The sequence below is a fragment of the Puma concolor genome, chromosome B2 (assembly GCF_028749965.1).
Source record: "Puma concolor isolate L17-30 chromosome B2, mPumCon1.1.hap2, whole genome shotgun sequence".
Classification (NCBI taxonomy): domain Eukaryota; kingdom Metazoa; phylum Chordata; class Mammalia; order Carnivora; family Felidae; genus Puma; species Puma concolor.
Window position 1 is genome coordinate 130,339,283 of NC_141671.1, and position 20,123 is coordinate 130,359,405.

A 20,123-nucleotide genomic window follows, 5' to 3' on the forward strand; every position below is an offset into this window, starting at 1 on the left:
AACTGAACCTTTTCGTTCTGTTCTAAAGGATTAAACCATCTAGTTCATACTTCAAGATTCCTTAGGATCTTTGTTTCTTAGTGACTCAGAGGTAAAAACAAACAAAAAAGAACTTCAAGTGAATCTATGTGTTTTACAAGATTTATCTTTAAAAATGTATCTATTGGCTTAAATGTTTGCATTGTCTTTTGTCGCAGGCTTATTTATATTTATTTTCCACTGTGCTATGAAGGAGAATGTCCAGAAACAGTGGAGGCGTCATCTCTGCTGTGGTAGATTTCGGTTAGCAGACAACTCAGGTAAAGGGGCATGTTGACAATCGGATTTATACCTGAGGTCAATCAGAAACCTTTCTCATTTGGTCTTCCATTGTCAGAACAACCCAGTCCCGATGGCAGAAAATTGTAAAGGTGGAGGATGTGAAGATGCTTAGTTGGAGTCTCAGAACATTAGGACTGTAGGAGATCTGAGGGCTCTGGGCCTCACCCTTCTGTTCTGCAGAGAAGCATGAATTCCAGCCAGGTGTGAGTTGCCCAGGGCTCTGTGTCTACTTTAACAACTCCGACATCCAGGGGTTCCACTATAACATGTGCACCTTTCCATGTTTTTGAGGTCCTCAATCACATTATTAGGCAAAGAGATTTTTCTTATTATAAAAAAAATACTTGAAGAATAGTATTACTTTTTTTTTGGCAGTGATTGCTTCTCACCCTTACAAAATTAAAGTCAGATTTTAAACAATACATGCAACGGGTCAAATTAAGAAACTTACTTCAGTTTATTATTGTTCATATGCCAACCTCTTCTCTGAGCCATTGCTAGCATATAAGAAAATGGGAGGCCTTGGATAAGTTTCTTAATGTGGTGATGATTCTTCACAGGACATATTCCCCCTAAAGCAGGTTCATGAAGAGATATTATTTCTTTCAGACTGGAGCAAGACAGCTACCAATATCATCAAGAAAAGTTCTGATAATCTAGGAAAATCTTTGTCCTCAAGCTCCATTGGGTCCAACTCAACATACCTTACATCCAAATCTAAATCCAGCTCTACCACCTACTTCAAAAGGAATAGCCACACCGGTGAGTTATTCTGGCGGTGGGAAAGATGTTCTCTGGCACATTTCTCATCATATTTTTATTGCAGTTGCCATATCATGAAGATTGATAGATCACAGTGCCCATGAGGGTGCTTATGTTAGATTTATGAAAATCAAAATGTATTTGAAGACCTTATCCAGCACTTTTGTGAATATTTGTCTTTTTTTAAACCTTTACAACCAAAATTGAATCCACATAGCCATATTATTGCCTCTGAATATTATTTACTTCATTTGATTCAAAGATTAGTTTTCTTTTTAAAATATGGTATCTGAGTTTAAAAGTTATGTTTTTACTTTAAAAATATAGAAATTGAGTTGTAATTATTCACAAGAAAGCATATTTCATGTTTCATAACTTACTATGAAAGTTAATTGGCAAGTTGACATAGGAACAGGTGGAAACACCATCCAGGATGTATGTTACATTTGAGAATCAATTCCTTAACCATTGGATGTGTTATTGGAAGATGCTATGTAAGTCACTGAATAAATATGATAGAGAACATAATATTTCGAAAGTGATACAGGATGGTGAGAAACACCATCTTTGTTCATCTCCTGGTACTACTTGATATTTACAGTGACCACAGGTTATAACACTGAGCATGTGTATGACCAATCCTGAAGACAGTGTGGAAACACTCTCTTGCAGTACTTGATAGCCAGCAAATGGTGTGAAATGTTGCAATCTTTTAATAGATCTAAGGAAAATAGAAGAATTTCCACTTTGAAATCCTAAATATACCTCAAGCAAACAGCTGTCACCACTTAGCACCCAACAATTTCCTCATTAAAGATGCTTCTAAAAGGATAATAGAAATAACTTTTTAACTCTGAATTTGTTTAGTTATTAAACATAAGCAGAGGCAAATGGCACTGAAGAGATTAATATTTGGTATTTTGCAAATAGTGTGATGTGCAGTGTATATGTAAATGTTCACATTGCAAACACTTAAATTTCAAATGACCTGCATATACATTTGAATCCTTCCACATGTCCCTGCTTACACCACGATCTGTGTACCTTGCCACTGGAATGGCCACTGCCTGAGATTTAAGATAGCATCATGGAAAAATGTTTGAGTGTTTAGAGAGTTTGTTAATTCCAAAATTCTTAAAGATCTAAAAACTTGGAACAGGTTAGGACAGCAGTTTTCAAAGTTTCTTAGAGCAAAGGACATTTCTGAGAATCAAATAAAAGCTGTGGACTCTCTTCCAGAATAAGATACAGCCTCTGAGTCCTGTACGCAAACAGTCTACCTCAATTAAGAGGTCTGTGTATCCTTCTTTAAATACCTCTGTAAGAAATTTGGTGACAGGTATATAGTCTGAGATAGGTTATTCTACCTAATTGGTAGTTTCCTGGCACAAAATACATTTTACTTATAATGAATGAATTTTTTACTTTATTTAGTCAACCTTAAAATTAGATACATATATGATAATTTCAATGGATGCAGAAAAAGAATTTGACAGAATACAACATCAATTCATGATAAAAACAAAGTAGGTTTTAGAGGAACATACCTCAACATAATAAAAGCCATATATGAAAATCCCACAGCTAACATCATACTCAGTGGTGAAAACAGAGCTTTTCCTCTAAGATCAGGAACAAGACAAGGATGTCCACTCTTACCACTTTTATTCAACATAGTATTGGAAGTCCTAGCCATAGCAATAAGACAAGAAAAAGAAAAGGCATTTCATTATTTGTAGATGACATGATATTATATATGGAAAACCCTAAAGACTCTATCAAGATTACTATAAGTGATAAATGAATTCAGTAAAGTTATAGGATACAAAGCTAATATTCAGGAATCTATTGCATTTTCTATACACTAATAATAAGGTGGCAGAGAAATTAAGAAAACAATCTCATTTATAAGAAAAAAATAGATACTCATTTTGCCTACCCTTCGAAAAGGCAAATAGTGTGTATTCTATATCAGTTATGAATGAATAGGGATTTGACCAATCAAATTGTTGTCCTCTTAACACATGTGAGAATAGCTAGAAAAATGTCACCAGGGGAGAGATGATGACAGATAGATCATTTGGAACAGGGGACATTTTGGAAGTAGTAATGAAATATTTAGAAGTATTTAAGGATCATGGATAAAACTGACTAAAAGATAAAAGGAAATTCAGAAATTGAGGTACCAAAGAAAAACTTTGCTATTTTAAAATGGTATGTATGTTTTTTTTAAGGAATGTATTAATGTTTTTCTGTTTCCCATAACAAAACCCTTGGGGTTAAATGAGTTCTTGTCATCTAGCATAAAGATATAGTCAGCTATATGACATTACTTCTGCCATATAGTTATTGATGGTTTCCAATCAACTGATGTATGAATGACCTTTAGCTACATAGCCATTTCTCAGTAGGACTGCTGGTGTACTTGGGTCACTCAGAGTATGCAAAAAGTCCCTGCATATCATCATGGATATCTAGTTAATTTATTTCTTGGAATTGATCTAGAAATTCATATGTTTATGGTGTAGATAATGTCTTCTAAGAGCATTCCTTCAGCAAAAGTGGATCATTCAGGTAAACTTCTATTACTTTTTGAATGCATGAATTTTTTGCAAGGTAATAAAAGAATGTTTGCATGGATTAAACTAAGACTCTTGCTGCGCCAGCAAAATTGCTTGTTCTTTACGATACTTCTCGGCTAGCACAATGACAGTCCTGCACTGAGCTGGAATTTCTGAAATTTCAAATGGTTGTGGCTGTGCTGGCTCTTCTCTGCATGGGGGTGTCTGCAAGCTGCTCCTTCTAGGAAATGTACCATGCTCTGGAGTTAAGGGATCACATATAAGGTAGAATAGTGGGGGGGAAAAAAAGCAGTAGTTGAGAAGTTTGTTATAGAAGTTTGTTATAGAAACTCTTTACTCTTCCATTGCTCTTACGAATTTCTGGACATGTCATGGTACATTCATAGAAGTCATAATAGAGAAATTGCCAGTTCCAAGCCTGCTTTTTGAAGATTTTTGTCTGCTTGACATTTCAGCATAGGTCAAATAATAATTCATTTCCCTAGCCCCTGGTTTTCAAACTTGCAGCTACAATCAAAATCTCTATTGTTATTGATGTAATATCTAACCAGAGGATTGGGAATAGCATATATACTGAAATATAGCCCTTGCTCAGAGTTTTACTTTATTGACTATGAAGACCCAGAAAATTGGGTCACATATTTGGAAGGGACCTAATCAAAATATCTAAAAGGTGTCAAGCCACTGAAAGTTGTCACTGAAGCAAAATGAGTGTATCCTTGAAGCTTCTTTGAGTATGTGTGGTTTTCTAAAAACGTTAAGCACAAATTATTTGTTACAGATATCTAAATCAATAGAAAAATCCCCAACAGAAAACCAATGGCTAGTGAATGTATGAACTGAAAGAAACACAGAATCAATCAGCTTGCTGAGAGCTAAATGGGGAGGGGCCCTTCTACAATGACTCCCTAAACCTTTTTCTCACCAGTCCTGGTATGTGATCATTCTGCCGTGCTTCATGAGCCATCTATTCTCTCTTTCTTCCTTTAGTATGGGATGAACACAACATTTCCTCTTTTAGTCTTCATTTTATTTAGTGTCTGTTTCAACATAGGACAACAGTTAAACAATTTGAGTCGTTTCCAAAGACAACAGATACAGTGATGATGGCTTTTATCAATTACTGATGGATTTTTAATGTTGTGTCGTATACTGGGTGCAGCTTACTCAAAGCATAAACATGCCTGCAATGAACATTCCAGATTTGGAGCCATGATTCCTTGAAGCAGTTTTTCATCATAGAGTTTTAGCTTCTTCTGCAGTGAATAGAGAAGATACAATGTAGAGAACTGAGTGCTTTGTAAAAGGTCACATTTGTTCCTTCATTTGGTGTGAAATCTCTATGGTTAATTTTTGAGTAGAATTTTTCTCCAAAATGTGTTGGGAAGGGGAGGAGTGTAGATACTTACAAGAAGGTATTTATAGGGTAAATGAAAACAGCCATATGTATTTATAAATAATAGAGCTTATGTGAATTTCAGAGACTATCTGAACCAATTTTAGAAAGGTTTTGGGTCTAGAGAAATAATATTTAAATTGTATATGATATTGAGTGTTGAATCACTGAATTGTACACCTGAAACCGCTATTACATGGTATGTTAATTAACTGGAATTTAAATAAAAACTTATACATAAATTAATGAATTAATTTGAGAAATTCAGAGCAGAAATGTATTTAGCAGTCCTTTATTACTATCAACTATTTTGATATTATTGCCATCAGCAATAACATCATCCTGAGACTATGGCATAGTTAATAAAATACCCTTTCATGTTTATTTTCATTCACTTTATTCCCCCAAATCCTTTAAATTATATTTTATAAAAACTTCCTTTATGAAAAGTGTCAAACATATATAAAAACTAGAGAGGACAGTATGATGAATCCCCTTGTGCCTATCAACTCATGGTCACCTTCCCATTTCTCCCTCCCTGTATTATTTGGAAATCATATCTTGGACATCAAACATTTCTTCCATAGATGTTTTGGCATCTTTTATTTGTTATATAATCTGTCCCTGCTTTTTTTGAGTTATTTGCCAAGTATATTTTTGTAGCAATTTTCTAATTATTCTATTCATTGACTCTGAAAAATACCACTTACGGTAATATTTCTTGAAACAAATTCCAACACAAATTACTAGAAGGCAAATTAGCATTCATTCATGCATGGGAATGCACTTTGAAGATGAAAAGCATAAAATTTTGGAGCTGCCTGTTACCTAACCTAAGAAAGAAACAGAGCTTCATTTCCTTTATGTATTTCTTTAATGTGCAAAATAGTGTCCAGTCTGGTGGCCCTTAGGCATGTCACCCACTCATCTTGTAGCCTAACTCTTTGTATCATTTCTTTCAGACAATGCTTCCATGAACAAGTCCTTGTCCAAATTGACCCATGCCGATGGAGAACAAACATCAATCATCCCCGTCCACCAGGTCATTGATAAAGTCAAGGGTTATTGCAATGCTCATTCAGATAACTTCTATAAAAATATTATCATGTCAGACACCTTCAGCCACAGCACAAAGTTTTAATGTGTTTAGTAGAATAAAGAAGAATCTGTCTACAGAAATGTGAAAATCTGCAAGCTGTGGAAGCTATGACTGGCACTTGTGAACGTGCTATGACCTAGGTAACTGCATGTTCATATAGGAGGAATGTATTTTGTTAAGAAGGCTTTTGTAAAATTTTAAAATCTGTCTTTCAGTGTATTTCTTCCATGGGGGCATTTCCACCATCACTAAAATTTTAGTACTGAGAGTAACATGACCCAGTAGGTACAGGGGATATGAATTTTTTAAATATATAATTGGATCAGACTCGTCAGAACTCGGGGAGCCAGGGGACATTAAAGTTAGCAGACAAGGGAGGGGCAGAGCTAGGAAAGTGTAGTTTATGGCTCATAAACACCCCACTTTTAGGTTTTGGATATGGCCATTGGCTACATCATCTTTCTCAACAGTGAGAAACATACAACTAGTCATAATTAAGTTCTGGTGCTAGTTTCTATGAATGCAGTAGCATTTCTACATTTTCAATAACATTTCAACCACAGATACAAAAGAATACTTCATGTCTGATCCAAAGATTGGGAAGGAATTCTTTCTTATTCTACCCAATGCTTAACCTTCAGGACATTAATATGCTTAAGAAAGAAAGAATTTCCAAAATTTTGACCCAGTTAATATGAGACCCTGTAAATTTCTACTATTTCACTTATCCTACGCAAGACACAAGGCTTAAGCGTCATCATTAATTAGAATTTAATCCCATACATTTGAATCAAGTATAATGTTGATTTTCCATTAATGTAGACTTCCCACTACTTGTTGAAGAATGAATCCCTTAGACCTCTGGTTTTTCTCCCCTACTGTCGTTTGAACCAACAGACTTATGGGAGAAACAAGAATTTCCATTAAGCATATTGTGTATAATAGTCTCTCCCTTTTAGGAAATATAATCATTGAGACTCTATGGTCCTGTTCTTGCCCTAGAGACTAAGACATTTCCATTTGCACAATTAGAAATCCTCTTCCTTTTCAAGTGCTTTGTTCCAGAGAATATAAACTGAGGCATAGGGGTAACTTGTCATAATCAAAATAATTTATAAGCACGTGGGTCTGCAATTGCTAGTCTAAAAACCATTTGTACATAAGTCCTCTGATTCTAAGAGCCAGAGCAGATCTGGCAAGATAGATGGTGTGTTTTTTATGGATTAGCTTTCTGTATGCAAGGCATGTATATTAAGCAGTTTTCTTAATTTTCCAACTACCCTAAGTAATATGCTTGCTAGTGAATGTGTTGGAGACGATAATTTAAATTGTCTTTAAGTGATAGAGTTGTATCTAGGTCCTTAGAAATTGGTCTCAGTACATATTGTACCTTTATATTTGCTCTGAGTTATCTGTGAAGTATCAGGTTCTGGGAGACATCAGCCTAAGTGACCAGGAGAGAAGACATTCTGGCACCACCAATCTACTTAAAGGCAGAAGCCAGGACTGAGCACTTGAGAGCCTTTCTCTCTGCTCAAAAAACAGGTGGCTCTCAGTCTGAGACCTAGGAGAGTTGTCAGGCTGTACAGCATCTGAGGGGCCTCTCACCTTTTGCTGATCTTTAGTCATAAAGCTATTTGCCAGACTTGACTGGATGGTAAGATAATATGGTGTGGGGTTTTATTACCATTTCATTTTGCAGCAGCATGGAACATTGCCCTAGGAGACATGAGCATTCCCTGGCTTGGCTTTCACAAGGGAGGAGTGTATATAGTAGGAAAGGATAATAAATCTTAAGGTCACTAAGATTCACTAGAGTAGAGCCAAATCCTTTTCTATAGGCATATTATTAACAGGCTGCTTATTCTGGCAGAGGTTACATGTAGATGAAAATCAATCATAAATAGTCACTGAATCTTCATACACTTTTCCCCAAGCCTAGAGATTCGTGATAGAATTTCATTAGCTTTCTACTATGATATTTCTATCCCAAAGCTCCTATTTAATTAATAGTAACTGAGAGATAGCTTCCAAAGTGGCTTTGATTTCTACTCATATTCATTCAGATCTGGGAAAATGTTTTTTTTTTTTTTTTTCATATTTGACAACGATGTCAACTCTGAGTTAGAAATTTCCAGTAATCAGGTAAGGAGAGATGAAGAAACAGCTGAGTAAAAGCATTTGCAGGTGGATTTAAGACTGAGCCAAATTCTACGCTCCGTTCCGTGCATGGGCTTTGCACCTTCGTTGGGTTGCCTCAGAACAGAATTGCAGGAATTTAGCTGTGGAGCCAAAATTTAGGTTAGCCTAATCTTGAGAATAATATCAATTCAGCTCCCCTGTTTTTGTTTTTAATTCTTTTTCCTCTTTTTTTTTTAACTGCATTGTGTTCATCTAGGGTCCTCAGATATCATCGTCTATTCTTATCATTGTTCCCTGCATCGTAAAGCTTTTCTTTGTCCATCATTGGCATAGACTCTTTTGTACATATTTATTTATTTGTGTTTATAAATGCCAGCTCATTTCGTATCTTAGCTTTATATTGCCTGGATTTGTTATTTTTATAGTTAACTTTCTTTGGGAGAGACTGTATGTATACATATGTTTTTCTGAATACTTTGTGAAATCGTTTTCTGGAGCAATATCTTTGAATATGATGAATAAACATGACTGTGAGTGCAAATTAGAATTAGTAGTAAGAAGCTACTATAGCTGATTTGCCATTTTAATTAAATGGAAAGTGTTTTTCAAATAAATACTTATGTTGTTCATGTTCCAAATTATTCAATTCCTTTATGAGTAAGCATTTTGATTTCTGACTCTTAAATAGGAAAAGATCATTTGACAGCCGGAAAATAACCCGCCACCAATTAAACCAGTGACATGATGCTACTTTGCCAAAACACTGAGAATGAATATATTACAAAGATCCAGTTCACTGGGGATTAATGCATGTGGAAGTTCTTGAATTTTCTTAAAACGATTGATGTGAAGCCAAGCTTTGGAGGATGAGGAATAATGTAGGTTCTTTTCTGAGGGTGTCTTCAGCATCTTGAAAAAGAGAACCAAGTCAGTAATATTATGTGAAGTTAGGTCCTGAGGTGTTTTTTTCACATTTATAGTTGCTGTTTTCATTGTGGGAATCTTAGAAAATGACAGAATTTAGCCAGCTTCACTTGCATGATTAGAACAGAACCTCCCCACATCCCTTTACTGTGGTTATTTCGGATAACTCTTTTCTGCAGAGGGCCAAGGCCAATTTGGCTCACAGCCCTACTCAGTGCTAAGTTGTGAGGCGTGTTGGCCGGTCACCGTGAAATCAGGTCTTCTGAGCCAATGTTCACAACTCCCGGCCAAGCCATGGTAAGAAAACTGACAAGTGGTTTCTTAAGATTCATCTACAGTAATATAGAAGCAGGCCACTTCGGAAAGCCCAGGGAGTAGCCACAGCAAGCAGACGGGAAACACTGATTTGATTCACAGGCTGGCCTGTGTTTGTAACATTGTGAAATGTGGAGGAATTGGGCTTTACACACACAGTGTTTTGGAAGCATTTCTGTTTTCAGTTGAATAAAATTCTACTTTTCTCATATAAAGGCATTTAAGATCTCTCTTTTCACTCTCTCACCCTCCCTCCCCACAAGCTTCCTCCTTTTCTCCCTCTGCCCTTCTTCCCTCTCCCTTCCTTTCTTCTTCCCACCCTCCCTCTGCATTTTAAGGGAGAATACTTAAAGTAACAGTTTTCTTTTTCTGTTTCCCTAGAGAAAAGTAAGAATAAATGTGAAATATTCAAATGTTTGCATTTATATTCTATAGCCTGTCAAAACAAAAAATGGGGAAAAAAAACATGATGTGCTTTATTACCCCAAGCAGCTTCAGACCAACGTGGGTAATTTGGACTTGATAGGAAAAAAATCAAATTTATAAACACATTTGGATACCAAATACTTCTTTACTCCCTCTTCTAATTTTCAGTAGTATTCTATAAGGGAGTATTGTTGTTCTAATCTTCCATTAGGGGAAATTGTTGATTAAAGATGGTGAGTAACCTGCTGTGGCCACATGGGAGGTAAGAGTGGGTTCAGACCTAAGTCCATTGGACTTTGTGTTCACTATTCTACATCAGAGTGCCTTGTGGCCTTCTTCAAAGAACCTGCACCTTAATGAAGGAAGGCATTCCAAGGATGGGATGCATGTCATGAGATTGCAATGAAAGCTTCCAGAACTTCAGATAGAAGCTCTGGACCAGCAATATGTCAGTGACGTTTTGGTCTTTGAAGTTCCAAGAGATTCTGGTAGGCTTCTCCTGACAGTAAGGAAAGTCATTCCAGGCATGGAAAGTCCATGGCAGTGAGTGCAACACAGCTGAGGTTGGCTTGACTGTGGGGTGGGGAGCTGTGTGGAATCATCAAGAGGCTGAATCCAGCTCACAAGGTAAGACTGGGTGTCTGTCTGGGGCAGACACAAGGGAGACCTACAGGCTCTAGGCAGGGAAGGAGCTGAATCCTCACTGCAAGGTGACTTTAGAATGGTGAGTGTAAAAAGCCATTTAGAAGGCACAGGGCCTGGACCCAGGAAGAACAGTGAGGAGGCCTTTGGAGAACTTGTCAGAGAGCAAGGGAATTCAAGGAATGGTGTGTTGGCTCACAGGTCTTAAGGGAGTGATGACACTTTCCACAAGGCTTACAAAGCAACACAAGCCCACCTTTACCAGGCATCAGCCCACTGTACTTAGAATGGTGGTGAGAGGTGCACGGGTGGCTCAGTCGGTTGAGCAGCCGACTTCAGCTCAGCTCATGATCTGGTTTGTGAGTTCGAGCCCCACGTCAGCTCGCTGCTGTCAGCACAGAGCCTGCTTCCCATTCTCTGTCCCCTTCTCTCTGGCCCCCCTCCACTTGCAGTCTCCCCAACATAAACATGTTTAAAAAGGGGGTGAGGTCCCCAGTTGTTCCAGATGCCACAGGGTTAAAGGAGCTAAGAAACACAGTAAGTCTTCCATGAAACAAAAGCTGCTTATATCAAGAAATGTGGCAGAAGGGGGGAGAAGAAGGGGTGGTCTTATGTGAAGGAGTACAGTTGACCCTTGAACAAGATGGGTTTGAACACAGATCCACATACACATGGGTTATTTGTATAAATACTGCAAATGTGTTTTCTCTTCCTTGTAATTTTAATAACGTTTTCTTTTCTCCAGCTTACTTTATTGTAAGAATACATTTACAAACTATGTGTTCATTGATTGTTTATGTATCAGTTAGGTTTCTGGCCAACCATCTGCTATTAGCAGTTAGGTTTTCAGGGAGGGAGCTTATGGTGGTTGTCAACTGCATGGAGGTAGGCACCCCTAATCCCATGTTGTTCAAGGCTCAACTGTACAAACATAAGGGACAGGTGTCTCATGGAGTTTTGTTTCTTATTTATGAATGGAATACAATTAGTTGAAGGTGAAAAGGAAGGCAGAAGAGGGTGGATGTGTTTGTGGTAGGGTTCCAGAGGTGAGAGATTGAGAACTGCAGGGAGAGAGTTGGCCTTGGCAAGGGGAAGAGACCGTGTCCTTTGAAGGTGGAAAAATGATTATTACATAAGACAAGGCGGGGGGGGGGGGGGGGGGATAACCAGACCTATAGTAAGGAAAGTTTGTTGAGTTTCCTGATTTTTATCAGTTAAAATAGAGGCTCATTTCACCTAAGAGAGGTAGTATCCAAATGAAGATCTGAGTAAAATTTAAAAGATTTAGAACAACCTTATAGGGAATGCAAATCCTTGGCTAATTTACGTTAAATAAATTAATAAGTGGTGTTTGCCCTTAGAGTAGCTTTTACAAGTTATTCCCTAAGTCATCTCATTCAAATATTTTTATTTGATGTTTTTGAAAAGCTAGTTTATTTCAAGGTCATAACCAAACAATGTTCTGAAGTCTCAAACCTTACTGATCAACGATTTACTTTAAACATTTATAAATAATTGGATGATGAATTATTTCAGACAAACTCCAAAATCTTTTGAATCTTTCAAATGACATCTTCTGGTTGGCTTGACTTACTTTCATTCTGAATTCATTTAAATGATTTTTGTAAATTCAGGATGTCATTAGAATAAAATATTTGATATTCACATTAAATATATTTTAATATTAATATGGATAGTGTCTGGTCACGGTGCATTGAGAAAATAACAAAACAAAATAGAGTTTGAGTACTCTAGGAGCAAAAGAAAGACCTACAGAGCACTGCAGTATTTTCCTGATTTTCCTGTTTCATCATCCTAAATAAAGCTCAATCAATGAAGGATATTAAGTGATTACAACCATGTAACCTTCCTACAACGAATTCACTGTTCAGAGCTAACAGATACGTCATGAAACTCTTTTAACTCAAAAGATAATATGTTTACCTTTGAAATTTGAAATAAAAGCATTACTGCCAAATTAGAGCTAATGGATCATCTTCCTTAACACGATAGCAATAAAATGCCCACATAAACTTAACACATTATATTATGCTGTTTTTTTTTTAATTTCACATGTGTATGGCTTTTCTACTGAATGAGGTTAATATTAAGGGTTATGTATATGCTCATCATTTTCATAGGTGATAGCATATTGCTAGCCACGTAACAGGTGTGTGTTTTTAATGTTTATTAAATTAAGCTGAAATTACATACATCCATATGTAGTTTGCTGGGTCCATTTTCATTTTATGTTTTGCAAAAGTTGATATCCAAAGTACCTTGGATTTTGGTGGGCTTGCAAGAACATAGATTAGAAATACAAAGTAAAGAGGAAAAATGTATTAGAATTATGCTATCCAAGACTTTTACCCTAATTACTATCTGTCACCTTATATGGTACAGGCAAGTGCAATAAGAATTTTAAGAAATACCCATCAATTTGGTATTAACTCTAAATCCTTTTTAATGGTATTGGAAAAGGAACTAGATTCAACTCAAGTCTGAGATAAATAAACATATAAACCTGCTTTTGAGCAGTTGTCTTGGGAAGTGTTTAACAGCTCAAACTAACTTCAATATTAGGGAATTTAATGTAAAAGCACGAGGTACCCATGGAGCCTGGGAACCACATGTGCAAACAGACTTGGAAATCTGAGACCAAGGGATGATGGTTTGAACATCAAGCAGTAATTTTTTTTGTGATGCTATACTTGTTTTGTTTTTTAAGACTTCATTTTTTAGAGCATTTGTAGGTTCATAGCAAAATTGAGAGGAATGCACAGAGTTTCCCCATATACCCCTACCCCCTACTCATACTCAGCCCCCACCCCATAATCAACATCCCCCACCAGAGTGGCACATTTATCACAACTGGTGAACTTGCACTGACACATCATTATCATCCAAAGTCTGTAGTTTACCATAGGATTCATTTTAGTGGTGCACATTCAATGGGTTTTGACAAATGCAGAATGCTGTGTGTCCATCATACAGAGGATTTTCTCTCTCCCAGAAATCTGTGCTCTGCCTATTCATTTCTTCATCCCCCAACACCTGAGAACCACTGAGTTTTTTACTGTCTTCAGTTTAACCTTTTCCAGAGTGTCATATCGTTGGGATCATATAGTACACAGCCTTTTCAGATTGGCTTCTTTCACTTTGGAATTTGCATTTAAGTTTCCTCCTTGTCTTTTAGTGGTCCGATAGCCCATTTCTTTTTAGTACTGTATAATAAATAATGCATTGTCTGGATTCACGGCAATGTATTTATCAGTTCACCTATTCAGGGCATCTTGGTTGCTGCCAAGTTTTGGCAATTATGAATGAAACTGTTACAAACATCCGTCTGCAGGTTTTTGTGTGGACATAAGCTTTCAATTCCTTTGGAGAAGTACCAAGGAGCACGATAGCCGGATTGTATGGTGAGAGTGTGTTTCATTTCATAAGAAATCAGCAGACAGTAATGTAGTGAAGCTATGGTGTTTCATCTTTGCCCACTGATCCATATCCACCGCAGACTCACTTCCTCTCAAGACCTCATAGCTATGTTGTACATGAGGTCTGAAATTATCATTGTGCCAATGCTGGCCTCAACCCTAAATGTGAATTTACATCCCTGGTTCGGAATACCGTGTAACCTCAATTTCGGTATCTCTTCATTTAAATTTTTGAGAAAGACCCCCGATTGGATTAAGAGGTACAACCTTCCAGTAACAAAACAAATTACAGGGATGAAAGGCACAGGATAGGAAACATAATCTATAATATTGTAATAACGTCACGTGGTGATGGATGGTACCTATACTTCCTGCGGTGAGCACAGCATAATGTATAGAATTGTTTTATCACTATGATGTACACCTGAAACTAATACAATATTGTCCGTCAGCTATACTTCAATAATAATGATTTTAAAAGAACAATAAGAACCTTACAAATCAGAAAAAAAATAATTAAAAAAGGCCCTAGTTGACCCAGCTTTATTCAGGGGGGCTCTACCTTGTCCAAGAACACACAATATGACTGGCCACCACAGGCTTACCCATCAAAGAGGCTGTGGATGGGAGAGGGGTGAACTTATTCAGACAGGACAGGTGGATTATGAAAAAAAAAGCGAGTTATTACTAGCTCACTGTGTCAGCTTGGGTCATCCAGGGAGCAGTATGGACATAGAAAGTCAAGTGATTTACTGGGAGTAACACCTGTGAAAGACAAAGGAGCTAGAGAGGGAGGAGGAGGGGGCAAAGGAGCGCCTGCCTGCAGGTGTCACACCCATTTAAGGAGAGTTGGAGGGAGGAGGATGGTGTAGGAAGAGCCCTGGAGTGCAGTCCAACTCTGAGGAAGTCCTGGCATCCCAGCGGGGCACCCTGGCACCAAGATCTCTCATCCCTGTGCTCATGTTGGGTGGACACGCTGGCCCCGCCACTGCCCCCCTCAGCTACTGGCTCGGACCAAATAGGGAGAGATGGTCCTCAGCTCTACCCGGGCAGCAGACCTCTGAGGCGCCGAAACTAGAGGCCGTCAGCCGACTCTGCTTCTTGCAACAAGTTCTCTTTTGAAAGATCCAAGGGGCGTGCCCCTGGGGGCACCCGTCCAAATTCACAGAAATGCAAAATGGCTAGACAGTCTGCCTCGAAGGCTGTGCAGCCAGGAGCCACGCAGAGTCACCCTGGTGCAATGCTACCAGGCACCTTCCAAGTGCTGCTGACACGCGCCCAGCGGATGCCAGGTGCAGGACACCACCAGTGAGCAGTGTCTTCAGCCAGAGATTTACAAAGAGAAGAGATTTTAGTAATTAAAAGGGGGGTTTAGAGATCAAATGGACTATTCATTATTCATTTTTCTCTCTCTACGTTTACCGTGTGAAATCAAGAGATATTTAGGAAGCATGATGAATTGAGCATTTGAAAATTAATTTTTATCCCCATCTTGTAAGCTCACCGGTTTTGTTGAATGCCTGTTGGGTTGCAGAGAGAGCAGTGGTGATTTGGCTGACAACACTCCAGTATTCTTTAGACTTGCTTTGTCTGAGCTTCTGGTAAATACGTTTTTGTTCTGGTTAACTTGTTGCAGTTAAAGAAAAGTCTGAGATCCCGAATAGCTAATTAGCCTGGGCTCTGTTACTATCTGTTCTAGCAGTTTCTACAAGTAAGAAAACCATGGTAGAGCTTGCAGAAAGGAGGGTAAGGTATGTTAGTGGTAATTCGTAGGGTAAGAACTAGAGAAAACAGTCATACAGAATTAGTATTGTTTAAGGCTTAGAAAGATGTGTCGGTCCCATTTTGCTAAAGCCAACAGTTCTTCACTCTGAAGGAATCATACAATGTAGAAGAAACATCACAGGCTTAATTTTTAGGAAAAATTGACTTTTTTAGCAATGGCCTATGCTGCATGACTTTAGTCTGTCACCTATCTGCAGTGGGCCTCAGTTCCTCTGGTAAATAAAAGAAGCTGATTAAGAGCTCAAACGTTTTCAGCCCTAGAATGTTGTAGTTCCCTTTAATTTCTTTAAATATAAAAATACCCATTGTTTCCATTTAAACACAGAATCCGATGTCTAAAAACAAATTATCAACCAACACATCTGATCTTCAATCTGAATTTTTCAAAGGAATATATGTATTCTGTATCTTTTTATTTTCCAAATAAAAGCCTTTTCTACACACATACTTTAATATTTCCAAGGCACTAATGAAATCTTTAGGGATTAAATTAGTAAGAAGATTCACTCTCAAATACAAAGGAGAAGATGACCCACCAGGAAGTCAGTACTCATTGTGAAAATCAGAGATAAAAACCCCAGTTTTCTTTGAACAAATCAATGGAATTAATGATCCCCCCCAACATGGATACAAAAAAATCCCATTTCTCCTCCCCAGCTGTGATACAACAATGTGCACAGCCACAGGGGAAAAGAAGAGAACAGATCAACTGGAAACACAAAGAGAGCGAGGAAAACAGATTTGCCAGTTGCCAAGAATGGTCCTCAGACGTGCAATACAGGATCTCTTGCTGGGTGAGTGAGAAGGCAAAACCAATAGGTTTCATTTAATACATACACATGTACGTGCCTCACAGCAGAGAGGAGTATCTTACCTTTGCCCCTGGATGCCTAAGTCAGGTCTGCATTCAAATTAGAGAGAGCTGTTTGCATATAAGTTATGGAAGGCAGTCCTTAGCACAGAACGCTGCCAAAGATCCAAGATACACTTTGAAGAGGTAATATTTCATGTGATTCCCTTTCAAGGGCCCTCAGAGTCTCTTAAATTGTGAAATATGAGTTTACAGACATCATGACAATGGGAAATCGTCTATGGCAATGCAAATACTGGGGTGGAGCAGGGGAGTGGGTTGAACAACTTGGCAGTCAATACAGCTATTAGATTAGTATCTTTTTTTAATGTTTCGTTTTTTTGTTCTTGTTTTTTTCCTTGTTTGGAGAGAGAGTGCGAGCAGGGGAGGGGCAGAGAGAGAGGGAGAGAGGCTCTCCACTCTCTCCGTGCAGAGCCTGGCGGGGCTCGAACTCACGAACCGTGAGATCATGACCTGAGCCAAAATCAAGAGTCAGACGCTTAACCCTGAGCCACGTAAACACCCCAGATTAGTATCTTAATGTTACTGCAGGTATATTTCTGCAAACAGAAATTGTCACTAGTTTGATTAGTCTGCTTCCAGTTAACATTCTAACCTGAGGGTAAAAAAAACTTGTTTCCTCAACATTTTTGGTAGAGATCTATCTATGTATGAATGTGTATACACATGCACACAGACTGCTTTCCAAATAACGTACTCAGAATTGTTAAAAGAATATTTTCTTGGGGTGCCTGGGTGGCTCAGTTGGTCAAGCGGCCAACTTTAGCTCAGGTCATGATCTCACAGTTCCTGATTTCGAGCCTCACATCGGGCTCCATGCTGACAGCTCAGAGCCTGGTGCCCGCTTCGGATTCTGTGTCTCCCTTTCTCTCTGCCCCTCCCCCACTTGTGTGCACGCGCGCTCTCTCTCTCTCTCTCTCTCTCAAAAATAAATAAACGTTAAAAAATTTTTAAGGATATTTCTTCTCAGAAATAATTCCAAGCAAGTACTCCAAACGTAAGAGTTAGAAAATGTCTGGGGCACCTGGGTGGCTCAGTCAGTTAAGCATCCAACTCTTGGTTTCGGCTCAGGTCATGATCTCATGGTTCATGGGACTGAACCCATAGGGCTCAGCACTGACAATTTGGAGCTTGCTTGGGATTCACTCTCTCCTTCTCTCTCTGTCCCTCTCCCTACTTTCTCACTCTCTCTCAAAATAAATAAACATTAGACAAAAATTTTTAACAAAAAAAAAGAAAATGTTTTACTAGACCTTTGCCACAGTTACAGAAAAATCCATCTGTAGTTACAAACTATTGAGTTTTCGTTTTGTTTTGTTCTGGTTTGATTTGTTTGGATTTTTGTTGTTGTTATTGTTGTTGTTGTTGTTGCTATTGTTGTTATTGCTGTTGGTTTTATCCACAAAAGCTATAAAGGATTACTAACATAATTTGGCTTTCATTCTCAATTGATGCAATTGAAATTGAATTGAATTATTGATGCAATAATTCTCAATTCACTTGGGAATATTTTTCAAAGGATCTTTCACTTGTTCTGCTATCTTGCATAGTGTTTACTCAGTAAAAGCACTAAGCATTCTCTCCCGAATCCTTAAGTTGATTTTTTTCCCATATCTCGCTTCGCGTGTATTTGGAATGAAAGTGGTCACGATTAGCCTGGAGTCACAGTGAGGAGTAGGTATTTCCATAGCCTTTCCTTGTTTTCAGCTGCCTCTTTTATCCACCAATCTACCCAGTGTGAGTGACTGCCAGGGTCTCTAAGCACATCCAGAAAGATCTATAATGTGCAAACCCTTGCTTTCTTCTCCGTAGTCACGAAGAAGTAGCAGGGTAAATCCATTCCACCCTAACCCCTCCCTCCTTCTAAATTCTCATGAGCACAAACCTCTGTAAGTGCAGCATGGGTTTTGGGAAGGATCTGGAATATAATGTTTCCCGAATAATAATAGTGTCATATTCTAAAATTCATGAAAATGGGCTGTTAGTTTTCATGAAACATTCCTTCCTGTACAAATTGTTCCCTACTGTTTAGGCAAATGAAAATAGTCTGCTAGAGGACTGGAAGGCAAACTGAGTCCTTATCTGTTTCCTTGTCGGAGAAGGAAGCAACTGAGATTATTGCCTTCTCTCTTGAACCCTGAAGCTCAAACCTAGAGACAATCAGGGTGTGGTTGGCATCATCTTAAAATGATAATCTGTTTACTTGATCAGCACACTGGGTTTGATTTTATATGGGGATAGTAAAGTTCATTCATTCAATGGTTGCATTGAGTATACATAGATATATGTGTGTCTATGAGTTTGTGTGAATGTATTCATATATGTTAGAAACTATATAACACACCTAACATTATTGATTATTTAGAGTTCTCCAGAGAAACAAAACCCCCAGATACAGAGAGATTTATTTTGAGGAATTGACTCATGCAACTGTGGACACTTAGCAGGCCCAAAATCTGACGGGAGAGGCCAGCAGCCTGGAGACAAAAGAAAGAGTTGCAATCTACATCCAAAGGTAGTCTGCTGGTAGCATTCATTCTTGCTTGGAAGAAGGTCAGTGTTTGTTCTATTAAAGCCTTCAACTGATTGGACGAGGCCCACCCACATCATGGAGGGCAATCTTCTTTTCTCAAAGTCCACCTATTTAGATGTTTATCTCACCAAAAAAACACCTTCACAGAAATACACAGAATAATGGTTGACCAGTTGGGCACTGTTGGCCAGCCAAGCTGACATGTAACATCAACCATCACCAGTATATTAATAGAGAGGGACTATGTGCAAGGTGCTTTTTGCAGAATGGAGTGATATTAACCACTTCATATATCTCTTCTCATTCTTGGCCCCATATAGGGTTAGGACATTTTTGGAAGGCAAATACTTTAGCACTTCCTGGAGTTTATAAGGGGCAGTGCTAGCTTATGTCTTTGGAAACTGTCTCTGAAAAGGCTAACCTCATCGAATTGGAAGGAAGTCATATGGCCCTGCCACCAACTCCTAACTTGTCTGGACCTTATTTCTTCTTTATACTATCTTTCCCTTCATTTGAGCTATGGAGTGCCCTCCAAAAGCTTTACTGTCCCCATATAAAATGTCATTAATTTCAAATAAAAATGTTAACAATACTGATGGTTCTTTCTGTCTCTTAAGTGTGATTGCCTTAAATCAGAAGTTGATAGTACAATGTTGTGAAAACATTAAAGGATTTGCCATTAAGAAATAAGTTTTGCAGTCCTGACTATCACTTTGTAGGAAATATCTTTCTTTCCAAGCCATGGCTTTCTCATCTCTAAAGGGAGGTTGATTCTGATGATGATAAAAATACCTCGATTGGAAAGATTAGTTGAGATAAAGTCTGGGAAAGTATTTTATAAATGATAAAAGATGATGGCCTTGATTAGTATAACCAGTTTTCTATTAA

The 20,123-nt window shown here is 38.1% G+C and overlaps 1 protein-coding gene across 4 annotated transcripts in view; it reads left to right on the forward strand.

Moving 5' to 3' along the window:
* The window catches only part of ADGRG6 (adhesion G protein-coupled receptor G6), a 143,835-nt gene extending 134,895 nt beyond the window's left edge, over window positions 1–8,940 (forward strand). For 3 of the 4 annotated variants that reach the window (XM_086708017.1, XM_086708019.1, XM_086708018.1), the window contains 3 exons: window positions 198–299; window positions 931–1,083; window positions 6,024–8,940. In XM_086708017.1, coding sequence (XP_086564143.1) covers window positions 198–299; window positions 931–1,083; window positions 6,024–6,202 — 434 coding nt within the window. In that variant the 3' untranslated portion in view covers window positions 6,203–8,940. Of the gene's footprint in view, window positions 1–197; window positions 300–930; window positions 1,084–3,611; window positions 3,658–6,023 lie in introns of all 4 variants that reach the window. The other variant, XM_086708021.1, reaches the window with a different exon arrangement.
* The last annotated feature ends 11,183 nt before the right edge of the window (window positions 8,941–20,123 follow it).